Source organism: Oncorhynchus mykiss, chromosome 31 (genome assembly GCF_013265735.2).
Source record: "Oncorhynchus mykiss isolate Arlee chromosome 31, USDA_OmykA_1.1, whole genome shotgun sequence".
Lineage (NCBI taxonomy): Eukaryota > Metazoa > Chordata > Actinopteri > Salmoniformes > Salmonidae > Oncorhynchus > Oncorhynchus mykiss.
Window position 1 is genome coordinate 34,957,172 of NC_050571.1, and position 23,328 is coordinate 34,980,499.

A 23,328-nucleotide genomic window follows, 5' to 3' on the forward strand; every position below is an offset into this window, starting at 1 on the left:
ACAAAAAATACATTTTCCTTTTTCAGTGACACTTCAACAGTACATTATTCATTGGGTTTAAGAAGATGAGCTCATCTTTGAAGTAGCCTGTTACATGTCATTGGTGGCAAGATGTTAAAGGGTCGACACTGGACTCTGTGTTTAATCTTCCATGTTGAATACCGCGAGCATCACCTCAATAGCCTATAATGCTCACTTTGTAGTCAGTAATGAGGTTGATAAAATGATGTCACACATTCTATGCTTGTTCTGTAACTTTGGCTCTGGGTGGAATGTATCATATAAAATGTGCATGAGGTGTGATGTGAGACGATCAACATGTAATTCTAGGATGGGTATAATCATGAAAACATTTACTGAGCTCAACACACAAAGAAACCATGAAGTGACAGAGTGCAATGTTCATATCCTTTGTCTCCACCATGTGGTAAAATTCTGCCAGGCCTGCTAACAAGCTCTAAAAACTTCAATTTCAGCATATTTGAATTCAAAGAATAAAACATATATGCATTTCACACTGTTTTCAATATATAAAAAATTATAGTACAAAAAAAACTGTTCAATTAAAAACCATCATAGCGCCATAACATTTGATTGCCCTTCCACTTGTTTAGGATCTATAACAGTAATAATCTCTGTCTGTCTGCAACACAAGAAAGACAAAATCCAGGGCTTTGTTCCCTGCTTTCAACTTCAACGTCACATTGGCATAGACTTTCCCAGCACTGTGCTTCATATCTTGGGACATTAAACCATCCTCGGCGTCATCTCTCAATAGCAGTCTTGAGAAATTAGCATCTAGAGATAATTCTCCATTCAAATCTTTCAGCTGCTAATTGATTGTCGTCCAAGCACCATGAGTTCACGCACATCAGACCTGTATGGGTTTCCTGCTCTTCCTTGTTAATCCTGTGGGACAGAGGCTCCATCTTTTCCTGTTGTTTACTTACCCGTCAACCATAGGTATACAGTGTCTAAAGCAGTGCTGGGATAGTCTTTCACTTGCCTCACCATTGACCAAAACTAGATTCACATTGTTTTTCAACAGAGTTGTTAAAACTTTGTTTTGCCAATCATTTCTTTGCTGAGACTGTTCAAGTCCAACTTGTCGGTCATATGGCTGATGTCAGTTGTATTATTGAAACCAAGATGGCGGTATTTTTCACAGAGATCTCTATTAATGAGAACAACTTGCCACCTCTGCTCTTTCATGTGATGAACAAGGGAAGACTGCTCTGCAGAAAGCAGAATAGGGCTCCCGAGTGGGGCAGCGGTTTAAGGCACTGCATCTCAGTGCTAGAGGTATCACTACAGACCCTGGTTCGATTCCAGGCTGTATCACAACCGGCCGTGATTGGGAGTCCCATAGAGCGGCACACAATTGGCCCAGCGCCTGTCCGTGTTAGGGCAGTCATTGTAAATAAGAATTTGTTTTTAACTGACTTGCCTAATTAAATAAATGTGACACTGAAACATGTGCACACACCAAGGAGGACTCTCCCGTCTTAAAACTTTTTTTTTTATTGGGGCCCAAAAAGGAATGTGTGACAACCGCCAAACCTGTGAGATGCTGCAGTCCATTATGAAGTCTCTGATTAATTACAGTAATTCCCATTTCCTGTAATACCAGTAAGATTGGAATTTGAGGTTAGGGTAATTCTGGGGGGAAATAGAACAGCTGTCCAAACTATTTACCAGAAGGATAATTAATTCTGTCAAAATACACAGTGAGATGTACAGCAATGAATACCTTTTGGTGTGGCTAGTTCTGCAGTGTAGTTGTCTAGTAGCTAGCTAGTCCCGAATGTGGCGATGCTTTCCATTATGTACAGCATAGTCACACACATTGACATCGAACAAAACCCTAAACATCTCTCGTCTGTCATGAATGTTGAGTACAATAATGTTTTACTTACTCTGCCGATTGGCCGTGGGGTTGGTCCTTCAACTGTTCAATATTTTAGACAAAATATCAACAGGAAAGTATTATTAAACCCGACTTTAGAACGCGGGTAACTGTGTGTGGCAATCAAGATGTGTTTGGCACGTGCAAAAGATGGAAGTACATGCGCATGATGCATGCATACTAACCGAAGTCTTGCTGATGTTTACATGGTTTTGCGCATGTGCCAGGTGATCGAAACTTCAATGGCAGTACCAGACCTCTAAAAAGTTGGGTAAATAGAACTTTGCTGTGGATATTTTGGCTCTTAATTCAACCAGCTGAAGCACCAACCATACAGATAACCGGTAGAGTAAGTTAAAATGTAATTGTATTAAATAGTTTGGCTAGTAAAGAAACTTTCCAAGATTTGCAGATTTGTTCAGACTGTATACCAAGAATTAGTATCATGAAACAGGTTTTCATCCAAACTTTTTATGCAAGTAAAGTACATGCCTGATAAACATTTGAAGACAGGCCTGATGGAAACAGTACATTTGTTGGTAAACTTTCCAAATGTCGAGAAAACAAAATACACTAGACAAGGTGGGATCTTTTTGTGTCTAAAATAAATTATGCAAGAAATGTCGGCGGAAATGCCTTTATGTGCAAATATTGATATAATAACCATCATATGAAAGTGAACTTGGGAGTCACATGATGATATTGTTTGGTCTTCCCACTTTGACTCGGGAAAGCATGCAGTTTATTAGGCTAGATTAAATCAATGACGATGAACTTCACAGGGTAGTGAAACTGCACTGTGATGAACTTGGTGCTCCTTTCCAATAAATATCAAGGGTCTTATGTGGTGATGATCGATGCTTGGCTGCCGTTTGACAAATAAATGTAATCTCTCTCTCATCATGGATACCCGTATTTTATCTGTGAGCTGTTGGCTACAGGGCACGTGATACAATAGCGTATTCGCTATATAATGCAACATCTTCTTGGAGTTGAAAATACAATGGAAACCCGTTTAACTTTTTTATTCAGTAGATGGGAATTGAACCGTAAAAGTTATTAGTATATGCACCACATCATCACGCACAGACTGTTATTAGACGTCGATTTGATATAAACATCTCTGTTGGGAAAATGCCAATGTAGTTTTTAATGTGGATTTTAGAATATTCGCATGAAAATCGGGTTCTGTTGCCCTAAAACATCAGATAATGTACATTGAAGGGAAACTTACATTAAATTGAAGATGATATTAATTTGCAAATCACAACTAATTGCACGACTACGAAATGTTTTCTAACAACTTGCTGTTCGTGTGCGGCAGCTCACAAGCTGTTCCAGTTATGTATGAGCGCGTGCGCAAACAAGCACCGGTTTGCACGTTTGTTGCTAGGAGACAGGAAAATAACCATACGCACCGTGCGCCAGCGCTAATGTTCCACCCACTTACTCCACTATTGGCCAAGGCAAGCCATTCCGTGTTTTCTTCAAGATTTACTCATTTTCTATTGGACTGTTCCCTTTTCATTTAAAATACTCTCCTACTGTAGTTTCAGGCAACCTTTGTTTACCTGCCGCCTGATACTGTTCTAGCTTTACCTTGTTGAATTCAAGTTGCAATAAATCATTTTTTTTCGTCCCAGGGTCGATATTTCGAGATGGTATGTAACTCTCCTTTACTAACTAATATCTATAGCTTTCTAGTCAGTTAGTTTAATATTTTTTTCAGTTGAGCTAGCTAGATGGATTTCAAGGTAGCTAACGTTAGGTACTGTAGCTAGCTAACGAGCTATCTTATTAAACAGATACTTTCACTAAGTTACTAACGTTAGCTAGACATTCATCTGTCTAGCTAGCTGACGTAGCTGGAATATAGCTGTAACTTTTCAAGATCACATTCACAGGGTTTAACTGGGTCATTCCACGAAATTAGTACCTTTTGCGTCACTTTGATATTTTATTTAGAAATTGTGCACATATTGAATTCCTTATTAAATTAAGTGCCCTTTAATTATGATGATAGACCACATGGAACATTCAATACATCTGTTTGAATAAAGACTTGCTGAAGAAGTACCAAAATTCAGCTTCTTGATATGTCACTCTGTCCATCCTCTGACTTCAAGGACGATTTTAACTCTTAACCCCAGCATTTCTCCAAGTTTACACCATTGTTGTAAAGTATTATTTTGCTTTGACAGAGTAATTTTTGAAGATTATTATTCATATAATGTGATTAATTGTATTTTTTTTTTTTAAACCTGTCCCTCATTTTGAGGTCAACCCAGCTACATGAACTGAACTTTACTTTTAATATGGTGAAACTATTCCCTTTTAAATATTTCTCCTCAAGAAACATTGAACATCTAATAGTCAAATCATGGTGTAAAAGCAGGTGAGGTGGTTCTACTGTTTTGTAAAAATGTTCTGGTGTTTCGTGGTGGAAAACTGAGCTGGTCAATGTTTTCACAAATATTTTGGGGGGTGAGCTTGCATTCAATGGCAGACGTGCATAAGGATTGCAGAATTCAGATATGACATAATTGTTTAAGCTCTATCCACTGAGTTTTAAAACTATGGCACACGATATGGTTCAATGTTCCAATAAATCAGCACAATACATTTTTCAGTTTTTTCAAATTGCCTGCGTCTTGAAGCTAAAATTGGGATCATGTATACTTTGCTAATGATCATACAAAAACAAAACAGGATAACTGAGAGCAATGTACAATATGGGGAACTTCTTGTAGGTACAGGGGGGCCGTCATCTTTATGCACCTCTGCTATTGCCCCCTCCCTGTTTCACACAACAAGCTTTCATTCCGCCTGTCTGAAGGGGATTTATGGATGATTTAAGAGGAAATCGCCAACCCTGTTACTATAGTATTTTTTTTATTTAACCTACTGAGATGGGAAAATATGTTTTTTATTAAGTTGAACATGTGCTCTTTGTGACAATGTTAAAATTAGGTGAACGTTTTTTTTCTCACAAAGTTACACTACTCACAAGGCACCTAATTGGTGGAATGACCCAGCTACGATGTTTCTGCTTGCTTAACTTTTCTATGTAACTAAGTTAGCTTCATTGACTTGGGCTAGGTCATGGTATTAATTTCTTGATATTACCAAGTTTATTTCTGGATTCAAAAGGGGCTTAGGTGGTGGGTGTGTTAGGGGCTGTGGCAATGTGTGCGGTCGGCATTCGGCGTGGCTACATTTTAGAGGCCCCCCATCTTGGTGCTCCGTAGAGAAATTGTAGCATTTTAAAGCCAATTTCTCCATGGAGCTTTTTTTAAAGCTAATTTCCTGCAATGCTACACATTTTGCCATGCAGCTGAAAGACAGCGTTGCATTGTTAAAGCAAATTTCCTGAAATATGACGTATTCTGCCATGGATAATGCCGTGTTCTTTGCTTAAACATAATAACAAACATGAATACTGCTAAATGTATTGTTTTGGAATGTTCTATTCTCCCTGACTGTCTAGCTTTTTTTTGGTAATTGTTAGTTCTCAAAGATTATATAATAAAAAAGATATAGATCCATTATCTTTTCTGCATACGTTATCTGGTTTTAGTTGTTTAAGTTTACACTTAAAGCGTTTTTCCCCTCACGAAAATGTATACAATTAATTATATACAATACCAGTCAAAAGTTTGGACACGCCTACTCATTCCAGGGTTTTTCATCATATGTACTATTCTCTACATTGTAGAATAATAGTGAAGACATCCCATCTGGTTTGCGCTTAGTAGGACTATCATTAGTTTTTCAACAGGACAATGACCTAGGCTGTGTAAGGGCTATTTGAGCAAGGAGATGATGGAGGGCTGCATCAGATGACCTGGCCTCCACAATCACCCGACCTCAACCTAATTGAGATAGTTTGGGATAAGTTGGACCACAGAGGGAGGGAAAAGCAGCCAACAAGTGCGCAGCATAGGTGCGAACTCCAAGACTATTGGAAAAACATCCCAGATGAAGCTGGTTGAGAGAATGCCAAGAGTAGGCAAAGATGTCATCAAGGCAAAGGGTGGCTACTTTGAAAAATCTCAAATATATTTTGATTTGTTTAACACTACATAATACTACATAATTCCATATATGTTATTTCATAGTTTTTATGTCTTCACTATTTTTCTACAATGTAGAAAATAGTAAAAATAAAGAAAAAATGAGTAGGTATGTCTAAACTTTTGACTGGTACTGTATATTTACATCGTTTGAACTTAGGCGACCTGAAAAAATGCTAAGACGGCCCACCCAAAGATTACAGTGGCTGATTTCCAGGCTGTATCACAACTGGTCGTGATTGGGAGTCCCATAGGGCGGAGCACAATTGGCCCAGCGTCGTCCGGGTTTGGCCGGTGTAGGCAGTCATTGTAAATACAATTTTGTTCTTAACTGACTTGCCTGATTAAATAAAAGGTTAAATAAAAATTCAAATGTCCCATGTGCTCCATGCACTCTCTTCAGTTTTAGCTAAGCAGGGCCCACTGAGCAGGGCCCAAAACGAACAATCCATACATTTTGACCAGCCACAGGGTATTTAGCTAAATAGGTAGCTAACATATTTTATTAATGGAAATGTATATGCACTTCATAAATGCTGTAAACAGTGCATCAAGCTAAATCTGCTATGAATAAAAGGTGTTGGCTAAATCTGACCAGTTACCACTAGAATAATTTTATCTACAGCTAGGGTATAACAACAGCTAGCCATCTACAATTAACTGTGTAGATAGTGATTCTAGTTCATGTTTGTCTCATGTTCAGCTTTACAAAGTTAAACTGTCGGCTTGTTGTTATGTTACAGGCTTCAGGCTACAGAAAACCCAACACCACTTCCAACCAGAGGAAAAAGGCAGGTCCTAAACCAGATTTGACAGAGGAACAAAAGCAGGAGATCAGAGAGGCCTTTGACTTGTTTGATACAGATGGGTCGGGCACAATTGACGTGAAGGAACTCAAGGTAGGCTATACCAATATGAACACGACACTCAACTAGTCACCATAATGCCAACTACTGGTTCAGAGTATGCTTCATTTTTTTGTGATAACGTTTTTCTTTATTTTCTTAAATATAACCAATTCATGTATTTCTGCTGCTCCAGGTTGCCATGCGTGCCCTTGGCTTTGAACCAAAGAAAGAAGAGATCAAGAAGATGATTGCAGACATTGACAAGGAGGGCTCTGGGACCATTGATTTTAATGACTTTCTCTGTATGATGACACAGAAAATGGTATGTATTTTCTTAGTGGAGAAGAGATTAAATCTTTTACAGATCTTTGGTTGGACTTGGTCTCCCCTACACGATCTTGATAGACTTCATTAGATTTGTATTCTCTTTTTTTGTTTTGTTAGAGTGAAAAAGACTCAAAAGAAGAAATTCTGAAGGCTTTCCGCTTATTTGATGATGACGGCACGGGCAAAATCTCCTTCAAAAATCTCAAGAGAGTTGCCAAGGAGCTAGGCGAAAGCCTGACAGATGAGGAATTGCAGGTATGTTATATCCTAACTTGTAACTTGTTGATCTTCCATCTCACCTCCTAAACATATTCATTGCAGCAATCCTACTGTTAAAACAATCTATCTTTCAAAGGAAATGATTGACGAAGCAGACCGAGATGGAGATGGAGAGATCAACGAGCAGGAGTTTCTAAGGATAATGAAAAAGACAAGTCTATATTGAATGTCTTATGTTTCCCAACGTTTATTTTCCACTGCTGGAACGCTCTCAGTTATATGTCTTTGATTCTTTTAAGGGTACTTTATGATATAGTGGCTTTTTTCATATGCGTTGTAAATTATTATAACAGCTCTATACACCGATTGTATGATATTTGAGAAAAAATAAAACATATTTAATCATTTCAAATGTATCTAGACTTTTTCAATTTAATCATAGCTTTTATCTAAGTTAATGTCTCCTATTTACCATGGAAGTGAAATTATCATGTTTATTCAAACACCCTTGCACCTAACATTACTGTATGGCTATTTGGTTCCCTCTTGTGACACATAAAATTAAGTGCAGCTATAATTGTCTTGACTTACATGATTTAGCCTTTTCCCTCAAGCTCAGTTAAACAGTTTGATCATCCAAATATATTTTGATTATACCCTTCACATTATCTAGAGACAGACTCACTGCTCTGAATCCAAGAAGTCAGATGAACATATGCCAAGACTGGCTGAATGTGTTATGACTAAGTCACTTTCGGATAACTAAATGCATGGTATACGAAATGACTGGGTTGAATTTAAGATGACTAACTGTCAGTAAAAGTGATCACTTGGTGAGTCAGTAACCATAATTAATTTGATCTAGCTTATTCTGCCAATGGCAGACTGCCATCCTGCTTCCTCGTGTATTGACCGCATAACATCACATTGACTTGAACATTTACAGGGTCTTGGCCTTTTGACTTGTGTAAACATTCATGCCAAAAACACGACGATAGTATTAAAACCGAAACATGGACAAAAAGTTTGAATGACATGAATACAGGTATGGTAACACAGAGACGAGAGATGAGATGATCAGGCACTCAGATAAAGCATGACACGTAGGAGTCTAAGAAAATGTACCATTCTGCTCTGCCCTAATAAACAGGATATAATGCTGACGTATTTTTCCGAGCCTCGTACAACTGTATTATTTTGACGATGCTTCTTATCGTCAAAGTTCTGATTACCTGATTGAGCGAATCACATGGAAAACATGAATGGAAGCAATTTGTATTAAATGTGCCTCAAGCCTCTAACAAGGCATTGCATTAGTAAACATCCAGTACATTCAGAAAGTATTCACACCCCTTTTCCCAAGTTCCCAAGTGTTACAGCCTAAATATAATATCTATTACATTTAGATTTTTTTTGTCCCTGGCCTGCACACAATAGCCCATAATGTCAAAGTGGAATTATGTGTTTTGACATTTTGTATTAATGAATTTAGATGAAAAGCTTAAATGTCTTGCGTCAAATAATCTAATAATTTGTTATGACAAGCCTAAAGTAAACATTTTCTTAACAAGTCACTAAGTTTCATGGACTCACTGTGTGCAATAATAGTGTTTGACAAGATTTTTGTAATGACTACCTCATCTCTGTACACACATACAATTTCTGTAAGGTCCCTCAGTCGAGCCGTGAATTTCCAACACAGATTCAACCACAAAGACCAGGGAGGTTTTCCAATGGCTTTCAAATAATATATAAATAAAAAACATTGAATATCCCTTAGAGCATGCTGTAATTATTAATTACACTTTGGATGGTGTAGGGTGGCGTCCTTCCTAACTCAGTTGTCGGAGAACAAGGAACGGCTCATTTCAATATGAGGCCAATGGTGACTTTAAAACAGGTACAGAGTTTAATGGCTGTGATATGAGAAAACTAAGAATGGATCAACAAAATTGTAGTTACTTCCCAATACTAAACTGACAGTGAAAAGAACGAAGTCTGTACAGAATACAAATATTCAAAAACATGCACCCTGATTTTGAATCATCCTTTGTCACAAGGCTTTATGGCACAATGTTATACTGCAAAAAATGTGGCAAAGGAATACATTTATTTGTCCTGAATAAAAAGTGTTATGTTTGGGGAAAATCCAATACAACACATTACTGTGTACCACTCTCAATATTTTCAAGCATAGTGGTGGCTGCATCATGTTATGGGTATGCTTGTAATCGTTAAGGAGTTTTCCAGGATAAAAAAGAAACCGAATGGAGCTAAGCACAAGCAAAAGAGTAAAACCAGGTTCAGTCACTAGACCCTGGGAGATGGATTCACCTTTCAGCAGGACAATAACCTAAAAAACAAGGCCAATCTACACTGGAGTTGCTTACCAAGAAGAATGTGAATGTTCCTGAGTGGCGTAGTTACAGTTTTGACTTAAATCTACTTGAACATCTATGGTAAGACCTGACAATGGTTGTCTATCAATGATGAAAAACCAATTTGACAGTTTGAATAATTTTGAAAATAATGGGTGTGGAAAGCTCTTAGAGACTTACCCAGAAGGACTCACAGCTGTAATCGCTGCCAAATATGCTTCTACAAAGTATTGCCTATTTAATAAATTTGCAAACATTTCTAAAAACACGTTTTCACTTTGTCGTTATGGGGTATTGTGTGTAGATGGGTTTTTTCCATCTATTTTGAAACAACAAAATGTGGAAGAAGTTGAATACATTCTCACAGCACCATAGTATATCTTAGGAAATGTACCTAGGATCTAATTATGTGCTCTAATTATGTGTATTAATCAAGTAACCTAAATGTATAACAAACCAGCAGAGAATATCACATTTTCAGAAATAGGTCCATGAGTCGAATTAGTCAGTCCACTTTCTCAACTTGACCAAGGTGAGATTGAGAAAGGAAACATCACTGTCTAGTGTTTAGTGAACAGTTACCATGGCCATTACCATGGTCTAGTTAGTGGATAAATGGAGATATAGGCCAAATAGCTAGTATTAGACGGTAAACATCTTGAAAGCAGCCTTAACACCCCTGGCGAGAACCACTATACTGTCGATACACAAGGCTGGTTGAACTCAGCCCCCCATTGAGTGTTATTCCCCTATTCTTGTGCTTGAAGATCTGTTCAGAAAACTTGTCTTCATTTGTTGAAATACTCCCACACCCAGGCTGCTTTTGCTCTATTCCCATAAATCGACCAATTACCAAAGCTCTTAATGCCCTTTCATCTTTGCTTGTTAAAGATGGTAGCCGTTGACTCCAAAGGTCAAGTATGTGTCATTGCTATGACTATTTAGAAGGTGCCATTATTTAATCAATGGTCTAAGCATAAGTTAAAGTGAAAGAGATCACATTGGTCTTGGTTGAGGTTTACGAAGGTTGATTACCTTAATGGTATGTACATCTCTATTTGAACCTCCTAGAGTAGCTGAGTTAAGTCTTTTAAATAGAAAGTACTGTATGTGATATTCTTGAAGGGCGCCAGGTGATTTTAATGGTTATTTACAAGCTCTGTATTAAGACATTGGAGATTTATCGTTATTCTGAAAATATTAAAATTGCTGAATTAAAGTATTTAGAAACAGATTTGGAATTGTAAATCGGTAGAATTCAGTGTAGTTTGAGGTGTTTATCAAACCACTTTTGCAAGAGGTTGAACAATTATGAAATATTCTATTAATATAAATCTTTAAATCAATAAAGGTTTATCAATGTTTCATTTTTTTTTTTTTTTACCTTTATTTAACCAGGAAAAAGCCGATTGAGACCCAGAGTCTCTTTTTTCAAAGGAGACCTGGCCAAGAAGGCAGCAACAATCAATACATTACAGAATTAAAACATACAACATAATCCAGCTATTAATTTAAAAAAATTTAAAAAAAAGAGTCTCCCATGATGGATTTCTTATGGATGTTGTTGTTTAAACTGTGTGAATTTCACCCTTTCCTTTCACAATAAAACATAAGAAAAATCAGATTACAGTAAGTAAAAGGAAGCATAACAATTTTAGGACACGTGTTCATATAATATTTTTTATAATATCACAAATCATCACAAATATTCTATACATGTAATTTATGAATGTTCAGTTTAGGGTGAAAAGAAGTTGACACTGTTGAGCATAAAGGAAAATAACAACAATATGTGATCAAACAAGGTAGGCTGTAGTAGACCCTGTTACTTCTACTTATTCAAAGTAATACAATTTGTTTCAGGTCAAATGTTTTATTTATTTTAAATATGTTTGTCTTTCAGATTTGATCTTAGTCAAGCAAGCCTTCATCTTGATAACCTTTTTGGGGGCACTCGAATGTGCCTATTATGTCAATAAATGCATATGTTACTGAGTTAAATTTTACAGTAACAGATTGACATTGTCACAACAATGGGTTGAATCAATGGTTCCCTTTTGATGTGGAGGACCAACAGAGGCGATCCCCCACCCACGGCCTTTCTTCTTCCTGCATGTATACTTACCGTATTATTGTCAATTTGTTGTTCTGTTTTCTCATTTTGAATCATCCTAAAAGCACCACCTTTAACCAACACAGTTCCAGATTGCATAGTCCTGTTATTTAATTGAATCAAATGTTTCAAACCGTGACAATTTTCTCTTTTCAGAGTATTCATAACAAAAGAAACAAATAAACAATCAACTTGGCTACATGCCCAGTGTGTTGAGAGTTATCGTCAGCCCCTCCGGAAATGCTTATTAACACTCTACAGCGAGGAGACCGCAGTGTTGGAAATATCAACACCGTAGGTGGGTGTTCAGAGTATCTGTCACAATCGAGTGTTTTGTATTTCATGAATGATCATTATTTAGAAGATGATGAAACAGCCGGTCCTCGTCCAATGATATGATTAACCAATGCAACCGATATACATAAAAAAAAAAAAAAGAATTGCAGTGAATTCCATTGATTTAAACTTCAAATTTGGAACGGTTGATTTTAGCTGTTAGATTTTATTAGGCTTAAGGTTGCTTAAAATCTACCATAAACTCATTTACTTAGTCTTTAGTCGATATAAAGCTCAAACAATAAATAACATTTACAATTATTTTACCATCAAAGAGTCGATTGTCAAGAAAGTGGTACTTAATATTTCTCAGTAGCAGGTCACTTATTTTATACCCTCCCTTCAGGGATAAAATTGTATACTTTTACTTGTATAGGGACAATTTACAACTAAAATATAAGTCTCAGAAAACTGAGAAATGATGCGTTGAACCAGATTTAGCTAACCTCTAATTTCCATCTGTAGTCCCCGGCAGATTACATAAAAGCACCTGATAATAACAGATTACAAAACATGTTATCCCTGGAAAAAGAACATTACAGTTGTATTTTGAATTAATTTGTCAATACACAGACATGATGGTATTCTTTTGAAAAGAAAATGGTACCGTGCATTCGGGAAGTATTCAGACCCCTTGACTTTTCCCACATTGATGCGTTACATCTTTATTATAAAATTGATTAAATTAGATGTTTTTCCTCATCAATCTATACATAATAACCCATAATGACAAAGCAAAAACAGTTTAAAAAAATAGCAAATATATAAAAAATATCACATTTACATAAGTATTCAGACCCTGTACTTTGTTAAAGCATCTTTGGCAGCGATTACAGCCTCGAGTCTTCCTGGGTAGGACGCTACAAGCCTAGCACACCTGTATTTGGGGTGCCCATTCTTCTCTGCATATCCTCTCAAGCTCTGTCAGGTTGGATGGGGAGCATCAATGCACAGCTATTTTCAGGTCTCTCCAGAGATGTTCGATCGGGTTCAAATCCAGGCTTTGGTTGGGCCACAATGACATTCAGACACTTGTCCCAAAGTCACTACTGCGTTGTTTTGGCTGTGTGCTTAGGGTCATTGTCCTGTTGGAAGGTGAACCTTCGCCCCAGTCTGAAGTCCTGAGCACTCTGGAGCAGGTTTTCATCAAGGATCTTTCTCTGTATTTTGCTCTCGTCTCAAAGTCCCTGCCACTGAAAAACATTCCCACAGAATGATGCCACCACCAAGCTTCACCGTAGTAGGGATGGTGCCAGGTTTCCTCCAGACGTGACGCTTGGCATTCAGGCCAAAGATTTCAATCTTGGTTTCATCAGACCAGAGAATTTTGTTTCTCATGGTCTGAGAATCTTTAGGTGCCTTTTGGCAAACTCCAAGCGGGCTGTTGTGCATTTTACTGAGGAGTGGCTTCCGGCTTCCTGTCTCGGACTCTATGACAATTCCTTCCACCTCGTGGCTTGGTTTTTGCTCTGACATGACCTGTCAACTGTGGGTCCTTATATACTGTAAACAGGTGTGTGCCTTTCCAAATCATGTCCAATCAATTGAAATTACCTCAGGTGGACTCCAATCCAGTAGAAACATCTCAAGGATGATCAATGGAAACAGGATGCACCTGAACTCAAATTCGGGTCTCATAGCAAAGGGTCTGAATAGTTATGTAAATAAGCTATTTCTGTTTTATACATCTACAGAAAAATGTAAATAAACTGTTTTTGCTTTGTCATTATGGGTTATTGTATGTAGATTGATAAGGATTTTTAAAAATCAATTTTAGAATAAGGCTGTAACGTAACAAAATGTGGAAAAAGTGAAGGGCTCGGAATACTTTCTGAATGCACTGTATACTAACCCCAAATGTTGATTGTTTATTGAACGTGAACTATCAGAAAATAAAATATTAAAACATTAAAGTAGATCATTATTTAGTTTATTATCACAGTTAAGGAACCATATCTGTACAGCTGTAATTTAGCCACATGTCTTCCACTGTGTTTAACACCACAGCAAACAACTCTCCCTTTCTGATTTCACAGTGACAGAGTTCTCCCCGACACCAACCTTTCCTCAATGCCAAATGGCTCGCACAGGCATATCCCACACGATCACACCAGGTCGTATTGGTATATGACTGGACAAGGAAAGTTCTGATTCGTCTCACATCTACCTGAGGACACAAATCCCTTCCATGTGTCATAACCAACTCTCAGACTCCTTTAGTAATGGAATAGCCAGTTCCACAGAGATACACCTTACCGCAGGATGATAAGGGAGGCTCGTGAGGGCCTTTCCCCTATACGGTGACACTGTGTGTAGTACTAGTGTTCGCTGCTTCACAGCTCGTAGGCACAGTCCCCACCCACTATTTCCTCTATGCTGAAACAATGACCAGGGAGACAGAGAAGGAGGAGTTATCTCTAATCTGTCACAAGCTCACTTCCTCCTCTCAAGATAGAAGCCAGTAGTATAGCTTCCGCTCCGTGACAGGATGGAACTCCTTAGGTAAACTAAGAATGCTGACGCTGCAGAAACCGGGTTAAGTACACTTGGACACTACACTGCTTCCTGTCTGACTAACACGAGAGGTTATATCAAATGAAATCATGGGGAGGATCCCCCCCCCCCCCAAAAGGGAATTATTATGACACTGTTTGGAATAAAATAATTAAATAAGATGACACAGAGGTTAAAAAGAACACGTGAAGTGTTAAAAGTAGCGCTAAGATAATGGAAAACAGTGTTCATTAAAATTACTTTTCCCCCTTTTTGATTATCAAATGAAAAGGTATGATTTGTGACCAGACAAGTTGCACCCCTTTAAGCCCTCAGAACATCCTCAATTCGTAGTGGCATGGACTCTGCAAGGTGTCAAAAGCGTTCCACCGGGATGCTGGCCTACTGTATGTTGACTCCAATGCTTTTCACACTTGTGTCAAGTTGGCTGGATGTCCTTTGAGTGGTGGACCATTCTTGATACACACAGGAAACTGTTGAGTGGGGGAACCCCAGCAGCTTTGCAGTTCTTGACACACTCAAACTGCTGCGCCTGGCACCCACTACCATAACCTGTTCAAAGGTACTCAAATATTTTGTCTCGCACATTCTACCTCTGAATGGCACACATACACAGTCCATGTCTCAATTGTCTCTAGGCTTATAAATCCTTCTTTCACCTGTCTCCTCTCCTTCATCTACACTGATGGAAGTGGATTTAACAACTGACATCAATAACGGATCATAGCTTTCCCCTGGATTACACCTAGTCAGTCTATGTCATGGAAAGAGCAGGTGTTCGTAATGTTTTGTATACTCTGTATACTCTTGTATACTCTTGTATACGCCCTAGATAGATTATAATTACAGTTTTGACATACACTCAGCCACCGCAGATGTTTTAAGACTACTTTCATTACTTGCTATTCATCTTCATTGACTAGTGAGTCTATGATTCAGCGAACCACAACACCAACCTAAAGATGCAATCATTACAGATAACAATACATAGTAAAAAATACTGTTGCTGCTGAACTTTAGCTAGGGACCTACACACACTGGTAACATCACCCACACCCATCACCAACACCCACTGTCTTTAATTGAAATCAACGGTCTCCTGCAAAGCTCCGTCTCCAGTTTTGACTGGTACCTATTCCGTTGTTAGTTTGAGACTGATGCAGAATTTCCCCACAATTTACAAATATTGTACAATTCCCAAAATGAGCAATACTATAAGGGCAGAAACTGAATTCATATAAGTTTAATTTTAATTAGGTTTCAGGAGTAATTAACAGCCGGTCTCAGTCTCGGGATAGGTTTCAGGTGGGAGTCACCGGAATTTGGTTTCAAGGGTTCCTTTCTGTTTTGGTGCAAAAGGATATCCTCCCAGAAGAGGGAAATATTGCGAAGGGCCCTTGGCCTTTGTACTGTCATTGCTGTAGTCCTTCAAAGAATTTCCTGTTGTTCTTACAGGTTATGTTCGTGTAGGAAGCCAACCACACACACACACAAATATCTCTTTGGTGTGTCTGTAGATACACTGAGGGCACAAAACATTAAGGACACCTTCCTAATATTGAGTTGCATCCCCCTACCCCTCCGTTTCCCCTCAGAACAGCCTCAATCTGTCAGGGCATCTCTACAAGGCGTCTAAAGCGTTCCGCAGGGATGCTGGCCCTTGTTGACTCCAATGCTTCCCACAATTGTGTCGGAGTTGGCTGGATGTCCTTTGGGTGGTGGACCATTCTTAATAAACACCAAAAACCTGAGCATAAAAAAAATCCAGCAGCTTTGCAGTTCTTCACATAAACCGGTGCGCCTGGCACCTACTACCATACTCCCTTCAAAGGCACTTCAATCTTTTGTCTCGCCCTTTCACTATGGCACACATACACAATCCATGTCTCAATTGTCTCTAGGCTTGAAAATCCTTCTTTAACCTGTCTCTTCCCCTTCATCTACACTGCTTGAAGTGGATTTAAAAAGTGACATCAATAAGGTTTCATAGCTTTCACCTGGATTCATCTGGTTAGTCAAGGAAAGTGCAGGTGTTCATAATGTTTTGTACGTTCAGGTTGTCACCAATGGCACATAATGTATAGCCAGCTATAGGTCCTCTGATTCAAAGTGAAAATGGGAACTAGTGGTGCTCTGTAGTTTCCTGCCTTGTGTGCAGAAAGTATGTTTTCGTTCACGCACTTGCATCCCTACGCCCCACGCAGGCACAACTCTGAGCTCACGTAGTGGCCAGTGGAAAAGAAAAAGTCATTACTCATTCATTCATACTTTCAGCAGTTTTCCAATCTCTCAAACGTGGTTTTCCTGTGTCCTGACGGACAAATATATAGGTAAGTTAAAACACCTGTCCACATTACCAGTCAACGTTTTGAACAGCATCCTTTGGGTAATTTGTGCCATTGTTAAAGCAGGTTAAGAAAAGATGAAGCTGCTTGTTTGTTGTCTCCTAGCCATCACCTGTTGTGTTTTGGCGAATGTCGACAAGGTCGAGAGAACAATGAAGCTGACTGAAGTACTAAAGGAGTTAAGACAACTAAACAAAAGTGTGGCGGTAGGTCAATCTGCAATTTATTGGACACCTTTTCCAAAGCTTATGCGTTGTCAGCGCTTATGTATTTGATGGGTTCTTGCAAGAAACCATGAGCTTTTACTAATGATCATAGCATGTTTTATTATGCATTATACTAACTTTGTGATGCAATGCGTCTTTTTACATTTATGAAGGCTGTAAATGGTTCATAGAAATTATTACCACAATTTCTCACCCCTCTATTTTTTTGGGGGGGGGGGGGGTTGATATGAGATGCAACCTCAGTACCAACACCTCTGTTTTTGTTGTTGTTCTTGCAGCACAACGGCATGATGTTGAATACTCCTACCCTGGATATAGAGGTAAGCGATTTTTCGAAAGAAAATCTACTATACCTTATTTACTCTACAAGCAAAAGAATCATTGTCAGAAAACTCACAGACAAGGAATGACCTCTGTTGTGGTGGTTGCTATTAGTCTTGCTCTCACACCTACTGTACTGTATATCGCATAATGTAGCACGCTAGTACCATAGCCGGCGAATGGGGTCTTGTGAGGTCAAGAAATAATGATCTTAAAAATATATATATAATCATCAATAGTATAAAGCAATTACATTTGTAATAGAGTTGCATAAATTATGTGTATAGTTAATTGTTTATATCACCAATAATGAGTAAATACTTTAATACTTTAATAGTTTAATATAGTCTCATTTGTATGAATATGTTCAGTAATCCTTTTGTCATTAAAGAAAGGAAAAGTGCACCTTATTACTTATTTTTTACGCAAAATTAAGTTGTGGAACTACAAATAGTTTTCAGCTAAATTACTAGCATGGGTAGGGCCAATAGATTTGACAATATGTGAATTACTTGAAACTAAACCAAATAAACTCACTGACGGCATTAAAGTAACCGTCTGGTGAAAATGTCACTTTTAAAAAGTTCATATCATACTAACTCATACCCAAATCATGTTGTTATCTGGCCAACCAGCGATCTACTCACAAATATTTGTAATGACATGTATACACTCACCACCATTCCAACACAGAAAAACTGCTTTTAGTATACTTAATTTTTAAAAAAAGGGGGAAGGACACTATTTCACTCATTGTAATTAATTATAGGTAATGTTTCATAGAAATCTGGAAATACTGGACAATTACTTTAATGGACTACCTAATCTAGTCTACCTAATTAACAGTCTACCTAATTAATCTAACAGTCTACCTAATTAATTTTTTTTTTTTTATCTTAGTAGGTGGAGTACATTTACAGTGTTAACATGAGATGATTGTAGCGAGTAGCAGGCCACACACTCGTCAGAATCACTCTTTCATCAACAAAAAAAACCCATTATAGATGTAACTTAAGAAAACATCCACTTGATAAAAGAGGAGTATTTCTTTCAGCTATTTATCAGTTTGCACTAACAGTCAATCCAGTTTGGCATGTGTTTTTGTCAGAGTTCTGTGCATGAATGAGTCAACGTGAAAGTGATCTCCATGTCTCTTGGAGTTACTTGTGCACATTTAGGAGAAATGTGATGAGTAATCGCACTCACGTCTCTGTGGCTTTTACCCGAGAGACAAACTGTGCTACTGCTTCAGAAAATGTTTGACTATATCTTGAAGTTAGTTGAACATGGTTGTCCTAAACTGGACCAAATAATTCACGAGTATACCATGGAACCAGTCTGTTACCAATATTCCCCGGGGTGAACGCTTGATCAAAGGTTGCCATGCTCTCGTTTGTACCCTAGCCGTCTAACTAACGTTGGTCAGTTATTGTTTGAGAACTCAAGAGTTTGAGGCCCACAGCATGGGGAAAATATCATTGCCTAATGGTAGAGGCAAACGAAAGCCTCAACCTGGAAAATGTGTTGTCACGTCAAAGAGAGAGGTAATTTTCTATCTGTTCTGTGAAACGCCCAGTCAAAGTGGGGAAACTGGAAACAGGCAGCAAGTGAAAACAGTGAAAACATCTACCTAATCTCAGTGAAGCGGGGAAAGACATTTTTCTGTATTAGATACGTTGGTGGAAACATTGTTTCTTGATCACTTTGGCTTTGTTCTGGGTTTGGACCTGCTAGTGAGTAGAATGAGAAAGTCTTACTCTGATAAACAGAATATGACTTGTGAGTCACAGTTTTGTAGGAAATGATAAGACCATTCATATAGGGTGGAGGGTAGCCTAGCGGTTAAGTGCGTTGGGCCGGTAACCAAATAGTCGCCTGTTCGAATCCCAGAGTTAACTAGGTGAAAAATCTGTCCATGTACCCTTGCGCAAGGCACTTAATCCTTATTGCTCCTGCAAGTCACTCTGGATAAGAGCGTCTGCTAAATTAATAAATAATTTTTAAAAGTGATATAAATTGTAAGAAAAGTTATTACGACTTAACTAGGTCTCTGTGGAGTATCATACTTGAGAGCGGGTCATTTTGTTATATGGGAATCAGGTGTTGTGTGTGGCTCAATAGAATACATTTAGCTGTTATGAACTGGAAATATTGTATGAATTCTGGTTGAGGTTCAGGTCAATGAAATATGCTAAAATATGCTCAAAAGCTCTCTCCATTGGTTCTCATTCCACATTACAATGTTTTCATGTGAGTGTGAAAAGGTATCAAAAAGACACTCAACTTGTTTCATTAGTGTAAAATAAGCAGTCTTGTTTTTATCCAACATCCATCATTTAGTGTGTCATTTTGCTTTTTTACAGGAATGCTGTTTCCTATCTGCCTTGGAGTGCTTCCGGAAGATGGTACCTAGTCTCAATGCCAAACAAAAGAAATTGCAGCGCAAAGTTATCAAAAACCTCAGCCCACTGACTGTGAGTCACTTCAGAAAACATGTGAATAATGTACATTGAGTTGAACACAACATTAACAACACCTTCCTAATATTGAGTTGCGCACCCCCCCCCCCTTTTTTTGCTCTCAGAACAGTTTCAATTCACAATTCATGGACTCAACAAGATGTCGAAAGCATTCCACAGGGATGCTGGCCCATTTGACTCCAATGCTTCCCACAGTTGTGTAAATTTGGTTGGGTGTCCTTTGGGTGCTGGACCATTCTTGATACACACGGGAAACTGTTGAGCGTGAAAAACCCAGCAGCGTTGCAGTTCTTGACACAAACCGGTGCGCCTGGCACCGACTACCATACCCTGTTCAAAGACACTTAAGTCTTGTCCATTCACCCTCTGAATGGCACACATCCATGTCAAAATGTTATCGGGGCTTAAAAATCCTTCTTTAACTTGTTACATCAATAAGGGATCATAGTGTTCATCTCGATTCACCTGATCAGCCTGTGTCATGGAAAGAGCCGGTGTTCCTAATATTTAGAAATGTACATGGCAAGATTGTGGCAAAGTATGAACATGTTGCTTTGTTCTGTTTTTAGTTTAGAGGTGTGGACTCCTGCAGTCGGGAGGAGAGAGAGGTGAGCCTTGCCATTATTTTCCAAATGACATTAATAGCGTTATCATTATTAAACATAATCACATAAGAATTATGTAAAGAATGTGGAAAGTAAGTTAGGGGTAGTAGTTACTTTACTAGGCCTATTTTCAGTCCAAATCTAAGAGTAACTTCAAATTTGTATTTGAACTTTTAAAAAGTTAAATTGTGTGGGCCAACTAAGTTAACATTTTCCGTGTTCCTTTAATCCATCAGAACAAAGTCTGCCAAGGATGTGATTCCTACCCAATGAAGGACAGCAGGGAATTTGTAAAACAGCTGGAATCTCTTCTTCAAAAGGTAACCGGTTATTATGAATAAGTCAGACTTTTAACAACAACATCTACACTTCAATGAGAGAAAATGGTGGTCGTGTGTGCAGTGTGCTAACTACAAAAAAAATATGATTTTCAGGCTATGAATAGACTGGTGTGAGGATATGACTGGAACAAAGTGTGGGAAAAGACGGGAATGTGTAGAAGACACTACTCTGTGAACACATCAGAGACATGGCTATGGCCATTCCGGCCATCCTACTATTCTATGCATTTTGTTATTTGATTTTTGTGGCCAAGATTATATTTGTTTTGTCATTATGTTGTTGGGGGGGGGTTTACAGGTACAATATCAAATCATATATCATTTCATATATGTACCTGTGGACTGCCACTCAAAAGAAAAACAAACAAGAGAAATGATCATATTGATTAAGTTCTAATTATATTTAATAATAATAATAATAATAATATTTATTTAATATTTATTTATGGAATGGTGTTATTCTACTCATGCTAAATAATTATTTAATTCCCACAAGAAAGCTGCTTTGGTGCCACCTAGTGTAAAAAAGACATCCATGCAGTTATTCATTGATGTTTTAACATTTCTTTATTTATTCACCTGAACCTATTTGTATGTTTGTATACTATATATATTTAAAATGGTTTGCTCTCAAAGCTATATCTCATCCATTACACCAAACTATGCATTTTATTATATGAAAAATAAGTATCTCACAATGAGATTAAATTGCTTGAAACGGTAATGAAATTGCTGTTGCTTTTTGTATTTTGTATTTTATCAAAAACATTTAATTGAATGTGAGCATATTAAATAACTAATACTGTATTTGTGTTCTGACACTGATTATTTTGAGTACATTTGAATAACAAAGACAATTTAGGCCAGAGGTGTCCATACATGTTTCCCTGCAAACACACTCGGTCCACACCGAGGTCTGGAGTGTCGCACTCAAAATATATTTTATTTTTTGCTGTCTGGACACACCTATACATTCAAGGGTTTTTATTTATGTTTGACTATTTTCTACATTGTAGAATAATAGTGAAGACATCAAAACGATGAAATAACACATATGAAAATGTAGTAACCAAAAAACTGTAAAACAAATAGAAATATATTTTATATTTGAGATTCTTCAAAGTAGCCACCCTTTGCCTTGATGACAGCTTTGCACAAATAATTAAGGAGCCGCCTGGTATAGAGGTCCTGGATGGCAGGAAGCTTGGCCCCAGTGATGTACTGGGCCGTACACACTACCCTCTGTAGTGCCTTGCGGTTGGAGGCTGAGCAGTTGCCATACCAGGCGGTGATGCAACCAGTCAGGATGCTCTCGATGGCACAGCTGTAGAACTTGTTGAGGATCTGAGGACCCATGCCAAATCTTTTCAGTTTCCTGAGGGGAAAAGCTTTGTCATTCCCTCTTCATGACTGTCTTGGTATGCTTGGACCATGTTAGTTTGTTGGGGATGTGGACACCAAGGAAGCTCTCAACCTGCTCCACTACAGCCCCGTTGATGAGAATGCGGGTGTGCTCGGTCCTCCTTTTCTTGTAGTCCACAATCAGCTCCTTTATCTTGATCACGTTGAGAGAGGGGTTGTTATCCTGGCACCACACTGCCAGGTTTCTGACCTCCTCCTTATAGGCGGTCTCATCGTTGTCAGTGATCAGGCCTACCACTGTTGTGTCGTAGGAAAACTTATTGTGTTGGTGTTGGATTCGTGCTTGGCCATGCAGTCATAGGTGAACAGGGAATACAGGAGGGGAATGAGTACACACCCCTGAGGGGCCCCGTGTTGAGAATCATTATGGCAGATGTGTTGTTACCTACCCTTACCACCTAGGGGCAGCCTGTCAGGAAGTCCGGGATCCAGTTCCAGAGGGAGGTGTTTAAGTCCCAGGGTCCTTAGTTTATTGATGAGTTTTGAGGGCACTATGGTGTTGAACACTGAGCTGTAGTCAATGAATAGCATTTTCATGTAGGTATTCCTTTTGTCCAGGTGTGAAAGGGCAGTGTGGAGTGCCATATAAATTGCATCATCTGTGGATCTGTTGGGGCAGTATGCAAATTGGGTCTATGGTCTCTGAAATAATGGTGTTGATGTGAGCCATGACCAGCCTTTCAAAGCCCTTCATGGCTACAGACGTGAGTCCTACGGGTCGGTAGTCATTTAGGCAGGTTACCTTGGTGTTCTTGGGCACAGGGAATATGGTGGTCTGCTTGAAGCATGTTGGTATTACAGACTCAGGTTAAAAATGTCAGTGAAGACACTTACCAGTTGGTTAGCGCATGCTCAGAGTACACATCCTGGTAA

At 38.5% G+C, this 23,328-nt stretch overlaps 3 protein-coding genes across 3 annotated transcripts in view; 2 read left to right on the plus strand and 1 right to left on the minus strand.

The window, feature by feature from the left end:
• Positions 1 to 23,328, minus strand: part of fgf2 (fibroblast growth factor 2) — a 96,188-nt gene that overhangs the window by 20,040 nt on the left and 52,820 nt on the right. The window lies entirely within an intron of this gene.
• LOC110505087 (caltractin) lies at positions 3,415 to 7,785 on the plus strand. Its single transcript, XM_021584052.2, has 5 exons — positions 3,415 to 3,567; positions 6,723 to 6,878; positions 7,021 to 7,149; positions 7,272 to 7,409; positions 7,510 to 7,785. Exons 1-5 carry the CDS (start codon positions 3,565 to 3,567, stop codon positions 7,597 to 7,599), a joined length of 516 nt encoding a protein of 171 aa, XP_021439727.1. The 5' UTR covers positions 3,415 to 3,564; the 3' UTR covers positions 7,600 to 7,785.
• LOC110505089 lies at positions 17,013 to 21,581 on the plus strand. The gene is made up of 6 exons (XM_036970130.1): positions 17,013 to 17,265; positions 17,565 to 17,606; positions 19,971 to 20,081; positions 20,657 to 20,695; positions 20,929 to 21,012; positions 21,127 to 21,581. Exons 1-6 carry the CDS (start codon positions 17,137 to 17,139, stop codon positions 21,145 to 21,147), a joined length of 426 nt encoding a protein of 141 aa, XP_036826025.1. The 5' UTR covers positions 17,013 to 17,136; the 3' UTR covers positions 21,148 to 21,581.

Excerpts from the sequence above, each read along its gene's own strand:
- LOC110505087 (XM_021584052.2), top strand. Across the intron at positions 7,150-7,271 it reads GTATGATGACACAGAAAATG|AGTGAAAAAGACTCAAAAGA; the intron begins GTATGTATTTTC and ends TTGTTTTGTTAG. Across the intron at positions 7,410-7,509 it reads TGACAGATGAGGAATTGCAG|GAAATGATTGACGAAGCAGA; the intron begins GTATGTTATATC and ends TATCTTTCAAAG.
- LOC110505089 (XM_036970130.1), top strand. The coding sequence starts at position 17,137 with ATGAAGCTGCTTGTTTGTTGTCTCCTAGCCATCACCTGTTGTGTTTTG. Across the intron at positions 20,082-20,656 it reads AAAACCTCAGCCCACTGACT|TTTAGAGGTGTGGACTCCTG; the intron begins GTGAGTCACTTC and ends TTCTGTTTTTAG. Across the intron at positions 20,696-20,928 it reads GCAGTCGGGAGGAGAGAGAG|AACAAAGTCTGCCAAGGATG; the intron begins GTGAGCCTTGCC and ends TTAATCCATCAG.